This window comes from Scardinius erythrophthalmus, assembly GCF_964197995.2.
Source record: "Scardinius erythrophthalmus genome assembly, chromosome: 24".
NCBI lineage: Eukaryota > Metazoa > Chordata > Actinopteri > Cypriniformes > Leuciscidae > Scardinius > Scardinius erythrophthalmus.
The window spans coordinates 30160523-30179325 of NC_138244.1; the positions used below are offsets into that span (position 1 = coordinate 30160523).

Consider the following 18803-nt stretch of genomic DNA (forward strand, 5'->3'; position numbering starts at 1 on the left):
CTGGAAGAGAAAGCAAAAGAGACTCTGGTTCGGGCAAGGTTTACATCCTTTAATTGCATGGATGCCCCAACATCTTTTTTTTTTCAGTTTGGAGAAGAAAGTTGTTGATAAAAAAACTTTAAGTCGTCTGAAACTTCCTGAAGGAGGTGAAACAACTGATGAACATGAAATAATTGCTCAAGCACTGCTTTTTTATGAAAACCTTTACAAAGCAGAGCCATGTGATGGAGAAATAACAGAAACACTTCTCCAGGATCTACCTCATCTGATGGAGAGTGATAAGGCCAAGCTTGATCAGACTTTGCACTTAAGTGAATTGACTGCTGCTATTACAGACATGTCTTCTGGAAAGGCTCCGGGACTGGATGGCTTAACGGCAGAATTTTATAAGCGGTTTTGGTCAGTGATTGGAGAAGACTTGTTCTCAGTTTTCTTAGAGTGCTTTGAAAGAGGCACCTTACCGCTGAGTCTACGAAGAGCACTTATCACTTTGCTACCCAAGAAGGGTGATCTTGCGGATATAAGAAACTGGCGACCAGTGTCTTTGCTTGGAGTGGATTATAAGATTCTGTCAAAAGCATTAACTAATAGATTAAAACTCCATATATCGACAATAATTCACGCAGACCAGTCATTTTGTATTCCAAAACGCACAATATTTGATAATTTGTTTCTGCTTCGTGATTTGATCTCTCATTTGCCAGAGACAATAATGTTAATGTGGGTTTTTTATCTTTAGATCAGGAGAAAGCTTTTGATCGTGTGGATCATGAGTTTCTGTTTAAATGTTTTAAAGCTTTCGGTTTTGGTTCTGTTTTTAGTTCTTATGTTAAATTATTGTATACTGATATTTATAGTTTCTTAAAAATAAGTGGTTCACTTACAAGACCTTTTTCAGTTGGCAGAGGCATACGGCAGGGATGCAGTATGTCAGGTATTTTATATGCCATAGCCATTGAACCGTTGCTAACTGTTCTGAGGCGTCAACTTCGTGGAGTTTCAACGGCGGGCCTTTTTGTATCAGAGATGGTACCCGTTAAACTCAGTGCTTATGCTGACGATGTCACTGTCATAATAAGATCCAATGAAGATGTGTGCAAGCTGGAAGTGGCTCTTGACATGTATCAAAAAGCCAATGGGAGGAAGAAGGTAGGCCTGTTCCCAAACTTCCTCAGCGCTGCCCCTGGAGTTCAGAGGGGTTTAAAGTGCTGGGGGTCTTTCTTGGAACAGAGCAATACATGCAGAAAAACTGGGAAGGCGTTTATGAAAAGGTGGCTGGTCGTTTACAGAAATGGAGATGGATTCTCCCACAATTGTCATACAGAGGAAGGGTTCTTGTTATTAATAATCTAGCAGCGTCTATGCTGTGGCATCGCTTGACTGTTATCGACCCCCCCAAAGAACTACTACAAAAACTACAGAAGGACTTTGTGGGGTTTTTTTGGGATGGTTTCCACTGGCTTCCTTCAGGAATCCTATATTTGCCAGTAAATGAAGGAGGTCAAGGACTGATTGAACTATCAGCTAAAATCAGAGCCATGAGACTAAAATCTGGCCAAAGGCTGCTTTTTTCTAGAGATTTTATCCCTTGGGTGTCTTTTAGACTAACTTTACTAAGATCCCTTTGTAGTAGTGATCTTGATAAGCAACTGTTTCTGATGTCACCGTTTATTGAAAATGTCACATTTGGTGCTAATTTTTATGCATCGGTTTTGAAATCTTGGGAAGTGTTTAGGCTGTATAGGTCTGAAAATGATCATTATGGTTTAAATGAACCACTGTTTTTAAATCCTTTTTTAGGAAATGTTTGCATGTCTAATAGTATAGTTAAGTTATGCATGAAGAAAGGTTTTACTAAAGTGGGGCACTTGATTAATGTAGACTTTGCATTGCTGGAAATAATTATTGATGGGCTGGGTTTTGAGTTTAACAAAGTAGGCTACTTTTTATTTATGGCTGTAGGTATTCTAAAGTGAACAAGGATCGCTGTACTGTTGCTAATTTTATACTTGGGCAAGCAAAATTAGCTATGTGGAAGACTTGCAGACTTGCTCTGGAAGGAAGAATTGTTAAAGTTTTGACTCTGTTTACAGCACTTGTTGAATCAAGAATAAGGGCAGAATATATATATTTTAAAATTACCGGAAATATGGGTGAATTTATGAACAAATGGTGTGTAAATAGCGGTTTGTTTGTGTTTTGTGAAGAAAACTCTTTATCATGTTTGGTGAATATTTTTGAACATTTATTGTATTAATGTTGAGTGTGTAATGTAATTATTGATTGAGTAAAGAATTTTAAACGTCTCTCTCTCTCTCTCTCTCTCTCTCTCTCTCTCTCTCTCTCTCTCTCTCTCTCTCTCTCTCTCTCTCTCTCTCTCTCTCTCTCACTGCATCCGCGGCCGCTCACGTGCTGCGTGCCTCACATGTCCTCTCTCCTCGTGCCTTCACATGTCCTCTGCCTCCTTTTCCTCACACCAAAATGCCTTTTCATATCCATTGTTAAGACACACGTCCCAATTGCTGATCGCCTCCCTCATCACTCACAGCTGACACTCGTTTCTTCCTTCATTACCCCGCGATCGACAATCACGTCAAAACCGGAACCGGCTCCGACGGGGAAACGCCCCCCTCAAAAAAAAGGTTCCGCCTGCCTTTTTGTCACCCCGTGACATATATGCACAATAAATTAGGATTAAATTAAATTAAAATCTAGGATGAATATATTCTAATCCTGCTTTTTTGTCATTAAGGGAAATGATCTCTCAGTTACAAATTTGACTGGTAAATGATAAAGAATGATATTTAGACATGGTAATTTATGACTGGATGTAACTTTTGATACTTTGCAGTAAAAGTGTCTCTCCTGTTGACTTCGCCCCATCAGTGTGGCTGTCATGAAAACAATAGTGAAGACCACTGACTTTATTAAACACTTACACATTAAAAACAGCTGGTGTTTCTGCTTCACTCCGCATCGCTCTCATACTGTGATCTGAAACACTGACAATAAAACATCCCAGTGCCATAATCAATATCAGCTCTAACTCTTATTTCATATCAAATATATTACAACAGATACATTTATATTTATTTTTTTAAGTTTTTAGAAACTGTGGTAAACATTGATATTGTGTAGTTTGTGATCCTCCATCAGCAGCTGCAGTTTCTCTCAGCTGTATCAGTGCAGTCACTGTGACGTCTGACTGACAGAGGTTTTTGTACGACTCTTTATCACTGTGTGAACACACAGCTACTAGGACAGTGTATACTCTGACAGTAATAATCTCCTGTATCTTCAGTCTGGACTCCACTGATGGTCAGAGTAAAATCACTGCCAGATCCACTGCCACTGAATCTAGATGGAGTTCCAGTATTACGGGTTGATGCTCTATATATGAGGAGTTTAGGAGCTTCTCCAGGTTTCTGTGAGTACCAGGCTAAGAAATCATTATTATACACTCTACTGCTGGATTTACAGTTTATTCTGACTTCTTCTCCTGGTTGAACGGCTGGTATTGATGGACTCTGAGTTACAGTGATCTGTCCTCTACACTCTGGAAGAAAACACAAACAAAAATTAAAATGATATATGATGATGATATAAAGTATATGACAAATATATACATTTCACATTTTAAGATAATTAATAGTTATTGTAAAAACTGTATTACACAAACCTTGAATAAACAGTGCAATGGTCCAGATGAAGATGTTGATTGTGTTCATTGCTGTAGTTTAGTCTTGTGTGATGATGAAGATTGTGTTGTGTTCTGCTCTCAGTCATGAAGTGTTAAACTCACAGCACTATAAACACTCTCAGAGCACTGAAGCATGTGCTGACAATGCAAAGTGACTCTCTCTATTTAAATCATTATCCTGAAGACTGTAGATCAGTCACACACACATTTTTTCAAAAACTTCCTCATGTTGAGAAATGCTAAGCTATTATACACACATTTCTGAAGGTTATATTGACAGAATCATTATTGATTCAGTCATTATTATTATTTAAATTGCATTTATTTAACAACTGACGAGGACAATATTGATTTGAAGACATTAATTGAATAAAGTTTCATGTGTCTAGTTCAAAAAAAGATCAGAGTTATGAATGTGGACCATAGGGTTTAAGAGCTACAGACATTTGTATTTGGGTATGTCATTTTCAGAAAATTCTCAAAAATAGGGGTGCTGGTTAAGAGGTTAATATATATTAAATATTGATATTAATTATATTAAGTTGCTATAAAACGTTGAATTTTCATATAGCTACCAGTCATGCTTCATTAAGCACACACACTTCTCAAGATTTGTTAAACATCATTTTCTTGACAGCATTGCTTTAACTGTGTACAAACATCTGATAAACGTTTGTTTAAAAAAAGTGCGGATTCACTCGTAACCAAATGCAACATAGACGTTTCCTAAATGTGTGTTTAATATTTGACAGGACATTTGACAGACGTACAGTATGGCAGAAACTCTTAAAAACACATCTTCCAGATGAACACACATCAGATAGCCGTGTGTGTGTTGAATGTGTGCTATAATGTCATCCATTTGGCCTAAGCTTTTGTCAACACTTTACATTACACACATAAATGCTTATTTTACTAATTTACATAAAGATTTACATAACTGAAGATAATTTTTAGATTTTATTTGTCTATGATGTAGTAGCCTTTTGATCACATAAATGACAGATCTAACATTAAATCTTGTTTGGATGTTACAGGGGCCGATGAACACACAGCCTTAGATGCAGCAATCACAGGTTTTGAGGAAGTATACTATGAAGGTAAGATGATGCCTTGAAGAATCGCATGCGCAGGGTAAGATTTGTGAAAGTGTGCATAAGATTGCAAGCGTAAATTAAATCTGCATGCGCAAGAGAAGATTTGTAAAAGTGTAAATCACGTTTCAAGCGCAAGAAAAAAAAAGTACAACATTTGACTGGTTTTCGTAAGTGTAATTCATGTGTTGTGAAACTGCAGCTTAAAGGGATAGTTCACTTTGAAATTAAATTTTGGTATGTTTTAGCTTACCTGAAGGGCATCCAAGATGTAGGTGTCTTTTTTTCCGCAGTAGTTTCAATTTTGATATTTTTAGGTCAAACCGTTCTTGTCTGTCAGTCATATAATGCAGGTCTATGGTCACTGTCTCTAAGAGCATGCACAAAGTCCAAATTAAAACAATTCCCCATCGTCCAAATTAAACAATTCCCCATCGTAAGTACACATTGATGGCCTAAGACACGAAACGAGCGGTTTGAGTGAGAAAACGAACAGTATTTATATCGTTGTTACCTCTTGAACAAAGCCGCGTCCAAATGATCTGAGGGCGCAGGCGGGTATAGATATATACACTGATGTCGCCTTGGCTACGGTTTCGTTCCAATGACCTGCAGTAGCGAAGGCGACATCTAGTGTATATATCTATACACGCCCGCGGGTAGGTATAGATATATACACTAGATGTCGCTTGGCTACGGTTTCTATCCAATGAACTGCAGTAGCCAAGGCGACTTCTAGTTTATCTATACCCGCCCGCGCCCTCAGATCATTTGGACGCGGCTTTGTTCAAGAGGTAACAACGATATAAATACTGTTCGTTTTTTCACACAAACCGCTCGTTTCGTGTCTTAGGCCATCAATGTGTACTTACGACGGGGAATTGTTTAATTTGGACGATGGGGAATTGTTTTAATTTGGACTTTGTGCATGCTCTTTGAGACAGTGACCATAGACCTGCATTATATGACTGACAGACAAGAACGGTTTGACCTAAAAATATCAAAATTGAAACTACTGCGGAAAAAAAGACACCTACATCTTGGATGCCATTGAGGTAAGCTAAAACATACCAAAATTTAATTTCAAAGTGAACTATCCCTTTAACGCTAACGCATAATAAATATGATCTGACTTCCATTTTTCTGCGCTCACACTTTTGCCACGTTTTATTTCGCCGAAATACGGCCAAAATCATTGCAGTGATTTGCAACCGAAGACAACAGTTTAAAGAACTGCAAACTGGATTGAAAGTGCTTAAATTCCTTAAGAGAAAGAGAGAGAGAGAGAGAGAGAGAGAGAGAGAGAGAGAGAGAGAGAGAGAGAGAGAGAGAGAGAGAGAGAGAGAGAGAGAGCGCAACAATGAAAACATTTAGAAACTGTGAACTCTCAGGCTGCCCCGTTGATAGGCTGCTTATAAGGTCCATCCGATCAGCGCATGCGTCTTCTGAGAAAGAAGTTACTTGACAATAATGTTAGCTTCAGGATATAGGGTGACAGACCAGAGGAGCCTCTGTGCATCATGACACAACATCTGTAATGTCTGCTAACGCCAGAACCAGGGTGGGAATTATGTCATTTTAGGGGCAAGGCCATTTGGCCTCCACCTTTTCTTTTTTTAGGGGCACCAAGGCCATATGACAGGGCACAAAGGCCATTGAGTACAATTCGATGGTTTTCCCATTCAGATACCATAACATCGTAATTTGGAATAAGACATGGATTATGACTTTTTTAATAAAAAAACATTTTTTAATGAGAGAGAGAGAGAGAGAGAGAGAGAGAGAGAGAGAGAGAGAGAGAGAGAGATAGCCATTACATCCAGAAGGTATACACCCTCACACAACAATAGAAACAATATAAATGCCAATAAAAGCCTTTTACCGTCGTGTCAATAGATTTTGATTAATATAGAGAGGATGAGAGAGAGCAAGAGTGGAGAGAGTGCGCGCGCGACCAGGGCTCTCTTTCTGCTCGTTCTTTCAGTTAACATGCACCCTGTCACAAGCGCAGCAGTCATCATCTACATTAGGCCACTCACCGATCAAATAAGGCTTTAGCGGCAGCCAAAAAAAAATTAAATGCAGGAATAACCCTGATGTCTCTTAAATGACTGAAATAGAAGCAAACTCGCAAGCAGGTTTAGCAGCAAACCAGCCGGGTACTCCGTTTGTTTCAGCACACGCTGCGCGCGAACGAGCACCAAGTCACATGATATCGCTCAGGTCCTACTCTCAACATAATAAATCCACGCGAATTTTTGGAATTTTAGAAGAAAGGCCTGCACTTAACACAAATTGAAACTCATAGTTGGATGGGGGTTCGGAAATTTAATACCTCGTCAGATTACGTTTATTACTTTTTAATGCCCTTAATTTTGGCGAAATTCATTTACTACCTTTTAATACTTTTTACAACCCCGCGGACACCCAGTACTAGCAAATAGATTTTTAGTAAAAACTGACTTACTGCGTCCCTTGAGAAAATACAACAAACCAGCACAACTAAAACACTGTGGCATAACGTTATTGCTATCCATAACATCAGCAGCAGATCCGAACATTAAGAATGTGTTCTTCTTAGTAAGACACTTGTCACTGTTGGGATTGAACTTGATACTCACCGTATCATAAATCTATCCAGACGCATGCACTTAGCAGCAGACTCCCGTAATAGTTTGTCATTTTTGTTGCGAATTCTTTTTAAGCTTGGCATTTCTGGAAAAGACGTGCGACAGTATTAGCGACCCATCATTTAAAAGTGTCTAGCTGCAGCTAGCATAAGTTTAATGTAGCACTAACATCAGCGAGACGTTGATTACAAATAGTTCTAAATAGTCCTATCAAATAGTGCTTCTTAAACGTAGATGTTCAGTTCAACCTAACACCACATACGTCCGTCATGTAGGCTATACACTGCAAAAACTCCTGATCTAGCAAAGATTTGCAATCTTATATCTAGCTGTAAATTCTTATTGATATTGTTTTAAGAATAAAATACTATGTAAGATCAGATTGTGTAAGATTATTCAGATGGTTTTAAGATTATTAATCTTTTTTTTTCTTACTTGGTTAGTAAATCTTAAAGTTAGTAAGTTTACCTGCAAATTAAGATAAATTAATGTGAGAGACATCGTTTGAGGCCAGTCTTGTGTCTTTTAAGACTTTTTTTAGCTTTAAGAACTTGTTTTAAGGTTGCCCAGTAAAAAATGCTCAATCACACACAGGACTTGTTGATTAACATTATTTATTACAAATACCGTGGTTTTATGTCAACATCAACACATTTACAACTCACCACACAAGTCACCACACTCCTTCCAAACCTCATCCAGTATGTTTAATTACCCAGTTTTAAGAGCAATAACATCATCAAGGTTATATTTTGTCAAAACATATGCACTGTTTTTGAGACTGATTAGATAATAAGATGTATGATCGATTAGCTTTTCAGCATCTATAAACTCTGTTGCCTGAGCTAGATTAGGTACAGAAATTTCATACGCTAGTAGATCTCTATTCAAATCCAGAGTCTCATAAAGCTGATATTCAAAACAATACAGTGAACAGTTTACAACATAAATGTTCTTTATAAGTCCAAAGACAGGCACTTTCCCATTTGCACGGATGATTATCAGAGACTTTTCTTTGATGTACTTGTTACCATTAAGAATAAGCCACTTCACTGCAACTGCATGTTGAATGCCATCAATCCCCAATAAATCTCTAATCTTTGCTGTAATGTACTCCATATTTGTCACTTCTGAAACAGGTCCCAATTCCTTCTCATGTACAAAAATAGGATGCTCAGTACCAAGTTCATTTTGACAACTTTCAAAAAGTTGATTACGGTTTGCAAGTGACTTGCAGACATTTTTGTAGTTCAATTTCGATGACCACTGCTTGAAAAAACAGTGTTTTGACTCAAATCTCATGCACATATGCCTTATCAAAGGGCCTAGTGAAAGAATTTGAGCAGGGAGATGTAGCATATAATGTTGCTTAGGAATTACATTATTCTCAGGAAAAAGTTGCTTAAACTTTATCAGATGCAGCTCAATCATTGTTTTCAGTCTTAATAGACTTTGCACAGATAAAATAGGAGCAAAAAGTATCTGAACTATCTCAATTACAGTATGTGCAACATCTGGAGCAAAAAAAATATTCAAAATCAATAATATAATAATTTGCATTACTACACTAGCTTTAACATAAAATTAAAACATGCATTTGAAAATGTTATAAGTTCCAAAATAAAAAATGAAATTTATTACAGAAATTAGATGTTTTAGATGTTTAAAATGTTCAAGCAAATATTATAGCAAAATTATAATTTAGGTTATTTTTCCTAGTTGCTTTTACACTCAAAGTTAAGGCACTTGATGCAATGATCGTCTCGGAATCCTTTTTTTAAATCCAGATTGAATTTTGCCACGTTCATCGCGGGTATTTAATAAAAATGCTATCATAAGTGTCTTAACTGTGAGTGTAAATGCAATTAAGAAAAATAGCATTTAAATTATCATTTTGCTACAATTTTACACTGAACATGTTAAAGGGTTAGTTCACCCAAAAATGAAAATTCTTTCATCAATAACTCATCAATTACGAGCTTTCTGACCCCCCATAGACAGCTAAGCAACTACCACTTTGACGCTTTAAAAAGTTCCTAAAGTGATTGTAAAACCAATCCATATGAATTGTGTTTTAGTCTAAATTTTGTGCTTCCTTTATGATGAACAGGTTGAATTTAGGCTTTTATTCATCAATTCACATCAGATACGGTAAAAGGAAGCTCTAGCATGTTCGCTTGACATGCGAAAACAAATGAGGTTCATTCTCGTGTGTTGCGCAGCACGTTTGAGAAAGAGGTTTGTTCTCACGTGTCAAGCATGTTCGGTTGAGCTTCTGAAATCTGTTCATCATATAAAGCGATCATGTCTCTTCAGAAAATTTGAACTACGGTAAACTGCTCGATTCAAATGGATTGGTCTTACGATCTCTTTATGAACTTTTTGAAGCATCAAAGTTTTAGTTGCATGGACTGTCAATGGGGGAACAGAAAGCTCTCAGATTTCATTAAAAAGATCTTCATTTGTGTTCCAAAGATGAACGAAAGTCTTAGGTTTGGAACAACATGAGAGTGAATAATTAATGACAGAGTTTTTTTAATTTTGGGTGAATTATGCCTTTAAACATCTCTAATCATTTTTGTAATATGTTTAAATTATATGTTAAAACAAGTGTAGGAGATGGCTAATTTAATTATATTATTGAATTTGAATTGTCACTTTGCCCCAAACATTGCACATATGGTATGGAAAATGTAAATTTAAATAAGAAATACATTGCCATTTTATATATTACATTGCCATTTTGCAAATTAAATTTCAAAATGTCTTTTGATACCTGTATGCTACCATAATAAAGAGATCGTAAAATAATTTGAATTGAGCAGTTTAGTCCAAGTTTTTCTGTAGAGATACGATCATTTTATATGATGAACAGATTTAGGCTTTTATTCACATATATTCATCAATTCACACATCAGTTGCGGTAAACGAAAGCTCAATCTTGTTTGCTAGACGTGCGAAAACCGATGATGTTCATTCTCGTGTGTTTTGCAGCACGTTTGAGCTTCCGCAAGAACCATTGAGGTTTGTTCTCGCTTGTCAAAGCAAGTGCGGTCGAGCTTCTGTTTGTTCAATGTTTAAATGTGAATAAAATCCTAAATTTAATCTGTTTATTATACTAAGTGGTAGTCTCTTCAGACATTTTTTACTAAACTTCTCAATTCAAATGGATTAGTTTAACATTTTACTTTTCTGGGTATTTTGTATGAAGCTTTAAGTGAATCATTTAAAACTTTGTGGAAAATGTAAAAATGCAGAAAGTTTTTTGTGTGTGTGTGTGTGTGTGTGTGTGTGTGTGTGTGTGTGTGTGTGTGTGAAAATTGTTTTCTTATCTGCATTTCAGTTATTCCAGAAAATGGACCGAATGCATGCTGTGGTTGATTTAAGGTATTTCCAGGATTCCTTAAAGGTATAGTTCAACATTTTTTTTTTAATTCTGTCATTAATTATACACCCTTATATCATTCCGAACCTGTAAGACCATCGTTTATCTTCGGAACACAAATGAAGATATATTTGATGAACTCCAAGAGCTTTCTGTTCCTCCATTGGTAGCTTACGCAACTAAAACATTCAAGCCCCAGAAAGGTAGTAAAGACACCATTAAACTAATCCAAGTGACTCCAGTGGTTTAACCTTAATTTTATGAAGCGATGTAAGCTTTGTTTTGCCAAAACAAAAATAAACATAATTTACCTCTATATTTACAAAATAATATTATCTAAAGCACATTCACAGAACAACACCCGGTCTTGAGTCAACACAATTCGCATGCGTCGTAGTGCTCCCCCTACTAAATAAAGTGGTAAATTGTGTTTTTTGCTAAAACAAAGCACCTGCATCGCTTCATAAAATTGGTTAAACCACTGGAGTCACATGGATTACTTCAATGATGTCTTTCCTATCGTTCTGGGCCTTGAATGTGTTAGTTGCATTGCTCCCAATGGAAGGACAGAAAGCTCTCAGAATTTCATTAAAAATATCTTTATTTGTGTTCCGAAGATGAACAAATGAAAAATGTTTGGGTGAACTAACCCTTTAAGTAAAATTGTTGAGGTTGGCTAAGCTGAAATCCGTTATAGAAGCACATTACATGGATGCCAAACGAGATGTTGCAGGATTTGTAGTTCACCCACAAAATGAAACAGTCAATGGGGTCCCATTGACTTCCATAGTATGAAAATAGTATGAAAAATGTTCTATGGAAGTTAATGGGGCCCCATCAACGGTTTCATTTTCAATTCTTAAAATATCTTCTTTTTTGTTCAAGTAAACAGATTTGGAACAACTTGAGGGCGAGTAAATGACAGAATTTTCAGTTCTAGGTGAACTATCCCTTTAAGTCTAGAGGTCAAATTTGAGCTTGTCATTGGGAGTATAAATTTAATAAATTTACATCTGTCTTTACTAATATTGATTCTTCATTATGTTCAGGAAGAACTGGCTATCTCAACCCACTCTGCAGATCTTGGGAACTTCTTGACTGGACGTGTCTTCAGTGAGAGGAGAATCTTCAGCAGTGTAAAAATGGAGGGATCTGAAATTGCCAAGCAGTTCGGTTGGAGGATGGTGTTTTAAAAAAGTTAAATAAATGCAAGGGTATTGTGTGAAAAATGGGAAAAAAAACAGCTGGCTTTGTTGTAGATGAGAAAATATATTTTATGTACTGTAACATTTTAGTGTAATTGCATTTTAAGTTCTTTCAAATCTTTTTAAAGAAGTGATATTCTGTTAATTTTGCTAAGTCTTTATTGTATTGTGAAGTCTTTGATGTATTTACACAAAAAAATACTTTACTGTAAGTAAAGTTGGAATGAAAGTATTCAAACGTTCATATGTATTTGATATGTATTTACAGAAATTATTTAATTGATGCCTTTTGGATTCAGTTGTTGAATGTGCACATTATTCAATAGAAAAATAGCCTTTAATAGTTCTCGTAGGAACAAATTTGACACAGTTAAAGTCCCTGTAAAGTCAAAATTAAGTATGTGTTCTGAGTTTGTCACACCACAGAAAAATGTGTTATTAGCCACCCAGCCAAATCTGAATGATAAAAAAAAGCCGGCAAGTACATAAAATAAGCTATCAAAATCTTGAAAAAATGAGCAGTAGTCTCTGCTCTCAAACGCTGGGGGCGTGTCCGCTGGCTGCGCTGAAACCACGCCCACTCGCGGGAAAGCTACCGTCGCCACACTCAACTGTCACCGCTACAGCCGGAATGGATGCTCCTAGCAGCTTAATTTGTTTTACAAAGCCATACATGTTCGAGCCTGGACTACCTACTATAATTATAACATAAGCACACAAGGCAACTTACACTCATTGGTGGGCACGTACTGCCGACGATGGCACCAGTTGTCGGCGCGACGGGAGGATGATCGCCGAGGCGGGAGATAGTCGGTTCGGCCCCATTCACCAGTAACAGCGGATTATCAGTGAATGAATCCCAGTTGTCTCCGACGAAAGTTTATAAAACTATCCCGTGTAAAATGATCACTACAGAGGCGGGTTTTGGCGGTGATCCTCAGCTCTCCATCAAGGTGGCTCTTCACAAAATTAATCCACTTCTTGTTGATATGATAGTTTTTCGGAAATTAAAATAAGGACACCGATCTGTTTTGTACGTGATCGCATCCAGGTAATACGCATTTCCGTGACGAAGGCATAGCTAGCTAGCAAACTGTAGGATGTAGTAACTAATAGTACTGACAGTAACTCGCGATCGGCAAACTGATGTGAATGTGCTATATTGTTAGGGGAGGGGCCAGCATCAGGGGCTCCAGTGCGTCATCAAGTAGGGGCGTGTCCAGGAGCTCAGGGGCTCCAGTGCGTCATCGAGCCCCCGTTTTAGCCCCGCCCAAAAAATCCGGAACACAGCAATGGTGAAAAACTGTTTAACGGTCTAACTCCACAATTCAGTACTTCACAGTTCACAGTCTTTGTAATATGATTTAGCAATACATTTCTAACATTTATAATGTGTTTAGAATTTTTTTTTAGAATTGCCTTTACAGGGACTTTAAGGTACAAAGGGGCTTGTCACTGGGGTGGTACCTTAAAGGATCAAATTTGTACCTTTGATAAAGGTACAATATTGTACCAACAAGTTTTAAAAAACAAAAGGTACATTTTGGTTGCCCATGGTACAAATCATGTCCTTTAAGGTACAAACTAGAATGGAACAAATTTGTTTCTCTATATTAAGGTACAATTTTGTACCAGTAAAAGGTACCGCCCCAGTGACAAGGGTTTGTACCTTCTTTGGTACAAAATTGTACCTTTTTTTCTGAGAGTGAATAAGAGACAAACATTTCCAATAGTCTTTGATGAGGTGTATTCTCTTGCAAGAAAAGGCCAGCAGTCGTACAGTCACACAGAGTGACACAGAGTGTGACAGTGAAGGGAGGGCATCCTTTCTCCTTTATAGTCTTGACTCCAGAATGTTATCTTTCTAGGCAAATGATGGTATTTCAGCCATATGTGGAACATTCTTAGACGTGTTCATCATATTGTCTCCTTGAGTGGAGGCCCTCCTGTCACGACCAACACTCTTTACCATTCCAATACAGTTCCATATTAGAATAAGGTTTGTGTGTGCTCTTTTACTGTCATATGATGGTCACACACATCTTACTGTAAGTAAATATATATATATATATATAAAAAAAAAAAAAAAGAATAAAACAGGAAAAAAAATGATTTGTTTGTTTTTGTTGTGTGTGTGTTGTACTGTGTAGTACATGAATGAATAAAAATGTGCCAATGTATCCACTGGTTGTGTCTTCTGTTTCTTGTGTGTGTGTGTGTGTGTGTGTGTGTGTGTGTGTGTGTGTGTGTGTGTGTGTGTGTGTGTGTGTGTGTGTGTGTGTGTGTGTGTGTGTGTGTGTGCGTGTGTGTGTTTGTGAGGGCTTTTCAGCAAGAGTGAATGGTTTTGAGTGTAGAGCTTAATTTTGACCTGAAAATATGATGTTTGGGGAACTGGGTGAGACGTTGTGGATTTGTGTTAACAGTTTTGAGAATACGAGGCATAGTTTCAAGAAATGTGTTTAAGCAATCGAGAAAAACTGTAATAACATTAGTAAATAAGGAAGGGCACAACTCAATGCAGTTTTTATGACTGTTCATTAGTTACTTCTTAGTTATTTTTCTTGAACCTTAATTAGTAGATAATTAATAGTAGTTATTCAGGAGATTTGACAGAATTCATTAGTTATTGATTAACTAACTGTTACTTAACACAATCATAAAATTCTATTACATACTGATTAGGTAACACATCTTCCTTAGTAGTTAACAGTAGTGAAGAAGTAGTTAATGAAGAATTACCCATTAGTTCTTCAGTGATTCCTTATTAGTTATGCAGTAAGAAACAGCATTCTGAAGTGTAACCACATTTTCTACACATTTTAGATCAGTTTAGTAAGGGATATTAGATTGTATGTTACATGTTTACTTACATCATAATAATTAATTCATATCATATTGAATAAAGTCTGTGAAAGGTTTGATATTGTGTAGTTTGTGATCCTCCATCAGCAGCTGCAGTTTCTCTCAGCTGTATCAGTGCAGTCACTGTGACGTCTGACTGACAGAGGTTTTTGTATGACTCTTTATCACTGTGTGAACACATGTTTACTGTTGATCCAGTGATAACTCTGACAGTAATAATCTCCTGTATCTTCAGTCTGGACTTCACTGATGGTCAGAGTAAAATCACTGCCAGATCCACTGCCACTGAATCTAGATGGAGTTCCAGTATAACGGCTGTTCACTCTATAAATCAGGAGTTTAGGAGCTTCTCCAGGTTTCTGTGAGTACCAGGCTAAGTAATCATTATTATACACATTACTGCTGGTTTTACAGTTTATTCTGACTTCTTCTCCTGGTTGAACTGCTGTTATTGATGGACTCTGAGTTACAGTGATCTGTCCTCTACACTCTGAAAGAAAACACAAACAAAAATGAAAATGATATATATAACGATATACAGTATATGATAAAAATATTTAACATTTCAAGAGAAACAATATTCATTATAAAAACTGTATTACACAAACCTTGAATAAGCAGTGCAATGGTCCAGATGAAGATGTTGATTGTGTTCATTGCTGTAGTTTAGTCGTGTGTGATGATGAAGATTGTGTTGTGTTCTGCTCTCAGTCATGAAGTGTTAAACTCACAGCACTATAAACACTCTCAGAGCACTGAAGCATGTGCTGACAATGCAAAGAAGTGGGCAGGATTTACAACAGCTTGTGCTGAGAACAAACTAATATACACTAGAGTTACAGAATCATGACTTTATTTAGTATTTTTATTGTGACTCCTGAGACACTGAGGATGTGCAGATGAACGTCCATCTCTGTGTCCATATTCAGTCATGTGACCATCATCACTGCTACACTTCCACTAGATGAACCCGCCATCACTAAAGTAAGATCATGAATCATGAGTCTGTTCAGAAAGTATCAGGACTGATTGTGAATCTCTAATCAGAGTTCATGGTGTCACTCCATCTATCATGAAGCCTCATGTGTGTCTGAAATCATCAAATGGAGAAGAAACAGGCTGTTAAAGATGGAGACATATTAGAGCTTGTTCACGTTTCATGATCTTGTGTGGAGATTCATAACCAGTCCAGATACTTTTAGAACAGACCTTGAATATGAAAACATGCTTGACTGTGTAGAACATGCAAAATACCTTTTATATTTTCATTGTTGACACTTTCTATTGACTTTGGCTCTAATATTCAATAAACTCATTATTTGAAGAGATTTTCACTGAAGATTGAAGTCTGAAGCTGCAGGTTTTTCTGTGAATCATGATGATTGATCTGCATATGAAGAACAGAAGCATCATTATGAGAAACTCCACAACATCATCCATGATCAAAGAGGTCAAAGGTCACCTCAGAGGTCACAGCTCATCAAATATATTTCTTTAAACAGTGTTATATCAGAAAGCATTTAGTCAAATCTGAATGAGTGAGTGTTGAGAAGAGCTGAGGATCTTCTAATATCAGTGTGTTGAAGTGTTGTTTCTCTCTCTCTGCTGGAGTGTGTGTTCACTCGAGTGGAATAGAGGTTTTTGTACGAGCGTTTCATTAGATTGTATCACTGTGGTGGACTTTCGGTGGAGGAACTAAACTGGTGATCGGTAAGTCTGTCTATTTAATCACCTAATAAAAAATACAATTTTGATTTCAGAAAGTGTTTTACAGTGGAAACAAGAACAACATTTATTAATAATAATGATTATTAGATATTGTGGCGACACTTTACTTGAAGCTTTTATGTATAATAAAGGTATCAATAGCGTATGTTATAATGTCATATATGTTTTCATAAATAACTGTCACCAAAGTTAAAATGTTTTATAATATTTGCAAATTCCTTGTTACATTTTAAAGTGGTTGTTTTTCATGAGTTTTAGTGTATTATAATTTTTTGGAGGTGTAACAATGAATAGATAATATTATAATGTGTTAAAACCTTGGTTACAATTATTGATGAGATTATACATGCATTATAATGTGTAAAACAATATATAATTAATGCATTAAAAATACTTTTTATAATGCAATATGTATAAAGGCTTTAATTAAAGTGTTACTGATATTTTTGTATAATTATTTAATCTAAAACAATGATATTATTATAAGAATAGCATTATTCCTTTCAACAACAACAAAAATATATATATATATATAAAAAAATTAAATAAAATTCTAAACATATTTCCACACTGCGTCTCACTATGAGTTTAATCAGTTTATTACAGGTTTGTTTTTCCTTCATTTATTTCTACACTGAGTTCATATTTAGTTCATCTTTTATTGTAGAAATCATACATGGAAAAAAGAGATTTGACATCAGAATGTAAATGTTGCTCCTTTCTGTAGTTCAGTCAATGATACTGAATCTCTTTTGCTCATGTTGTGCTTATAATTCAGTGTTTTGTTCATTCTGTGTGATTCAATTGTGTTTTAACTCTGTTTGAAATTGAGTTACATTTTCAGTTCAGGTGAATATCTCAAAATTTAAGATATTTATTTTCAGAGTGAATAATTGCTGGAATTAAAGCAGTCAGATGGGCCTGATAATAGATAATATGTGTTATAACTGCTGTTACACTTATTGATTAGATCATTCATGCATTTTAATGTATATAGCAGTGCATAATTAATGCATTAAAATACTTTTATAATGCAATATGTATGAAAGCTTTAAATAAAGTGTTACTGATATTGTTTTATAATGATTTAATCTAAAACTAGAGCAGCATTATTCCTCTGCTGTGAATGTGCAGTGCAGTGTGTGTTGTGTGTGTGTGTGAATGTGTTGTGTTTGTCTCCTGCAGCTGGTCCCACAGTGAAGCCCTCAGTGTCTCTGCTGCCGCCCTCTTCTCTGCAGATCTCTGGAGACTCAGCCGCACTGCTCTGCCTGCTCAGCTCTTACTCTCCACAGGGGGCGCTGGTGAGCTGGACACTGGACGGGTCAGAGGTCACCGAGGGGGTTCTGACCAGCGCAGAGAGCCAGCAGGACGGCCGCTACAGCCGCAGTAGCGTCCTGACCCTCAGCAAAGCACGCTGGGAAGAGGGAGAGCTGTACGTCTGCAGAGTAACACATGATGGAGCTCCTCATGAGGTCTCGTTCCACAAGAGCTCTGAGTGCTGATGTTTCTCTCCTGAAGATGAGCCGTATCTGAGTGTCCTGTGTCAGGCAGGATTCACATGAGTCTAGTGCTGCAGCTGTAGTGATTTACAACTCAATACTGAAACTGAGTGTGTGTGTGTGTGTGATCTTTCAATCTGCTGTGTTTGCTGCAACATTCAATAAAGCTTCTCAACAAGTTCACTTTGTGTCTGACAACATCATTCAACTAACAGATGAAGATGCAGGTGCTTTTCAGAAGGTTGATGTAGCAGTAAATGTCAAATAAAGCTCTTGGGGTTTGAACATGGTCTCTGGAGACAGAGCTGCTCTATTCTGAGAGGATCACAATCACTCCACCCTGACAATGCAAATGGGCTTTTCAGTCTCACTCTTTGATTGGTTACATGATCTGGACTGGAACACTTTCACTTCTGCTTTAGTGAAGCAGCGCAGACAAACTGATCATTACATTTATAGGAGATTAAAAAGTTTATTATATAAAAATATCATAAAAAAAGATCAAAATCAATAATCAGCCGTTCTGACACTAATTGTTACATAATCATTACATTTATAGACAATGGTGTAAATATATTTGAAAATGTTATGAAAATCATAACTAATACATGATCACAAATGAAGAATCAGTGTGTTGTTAATAAATGTTAATATCATAGTGTATTTGTTCATTGTTCATACATGTTTATATTAAAGTGTA

The 18803-nt window shown here is 36.7% G+C and overlaps 1 protein-coding gene across 1 annotated transcript; it reads left to right on the forward strand.

The window, feature by feature from the left end:
• Positions 1–1026: 1026 nt before the first annotated feature.
• LOC308684652 (immunoglobulin lambda-like polypeptide 1) lies at positions 1027–18285 on the forward strand (the record flags this gene model as incomplete). The annotated part of the gene is made up of 5 exons (XM_081355903.1): positions 1027–1149; positions 11859–11977; positions 15806–15860; positions 16538–16586; positions 17790–18285. The coding sequence occupies 5 exons, from the start codon at positions 1027–1029 to the stop codon at positions 18104–18106; spliced, it is 663 nt and encodes a 220-aa protein (XP_081212029.1). The 3' UTR covers positions 18107–18285.
• Positions 18286–18803: the final 518 nt, after the last annotated feature.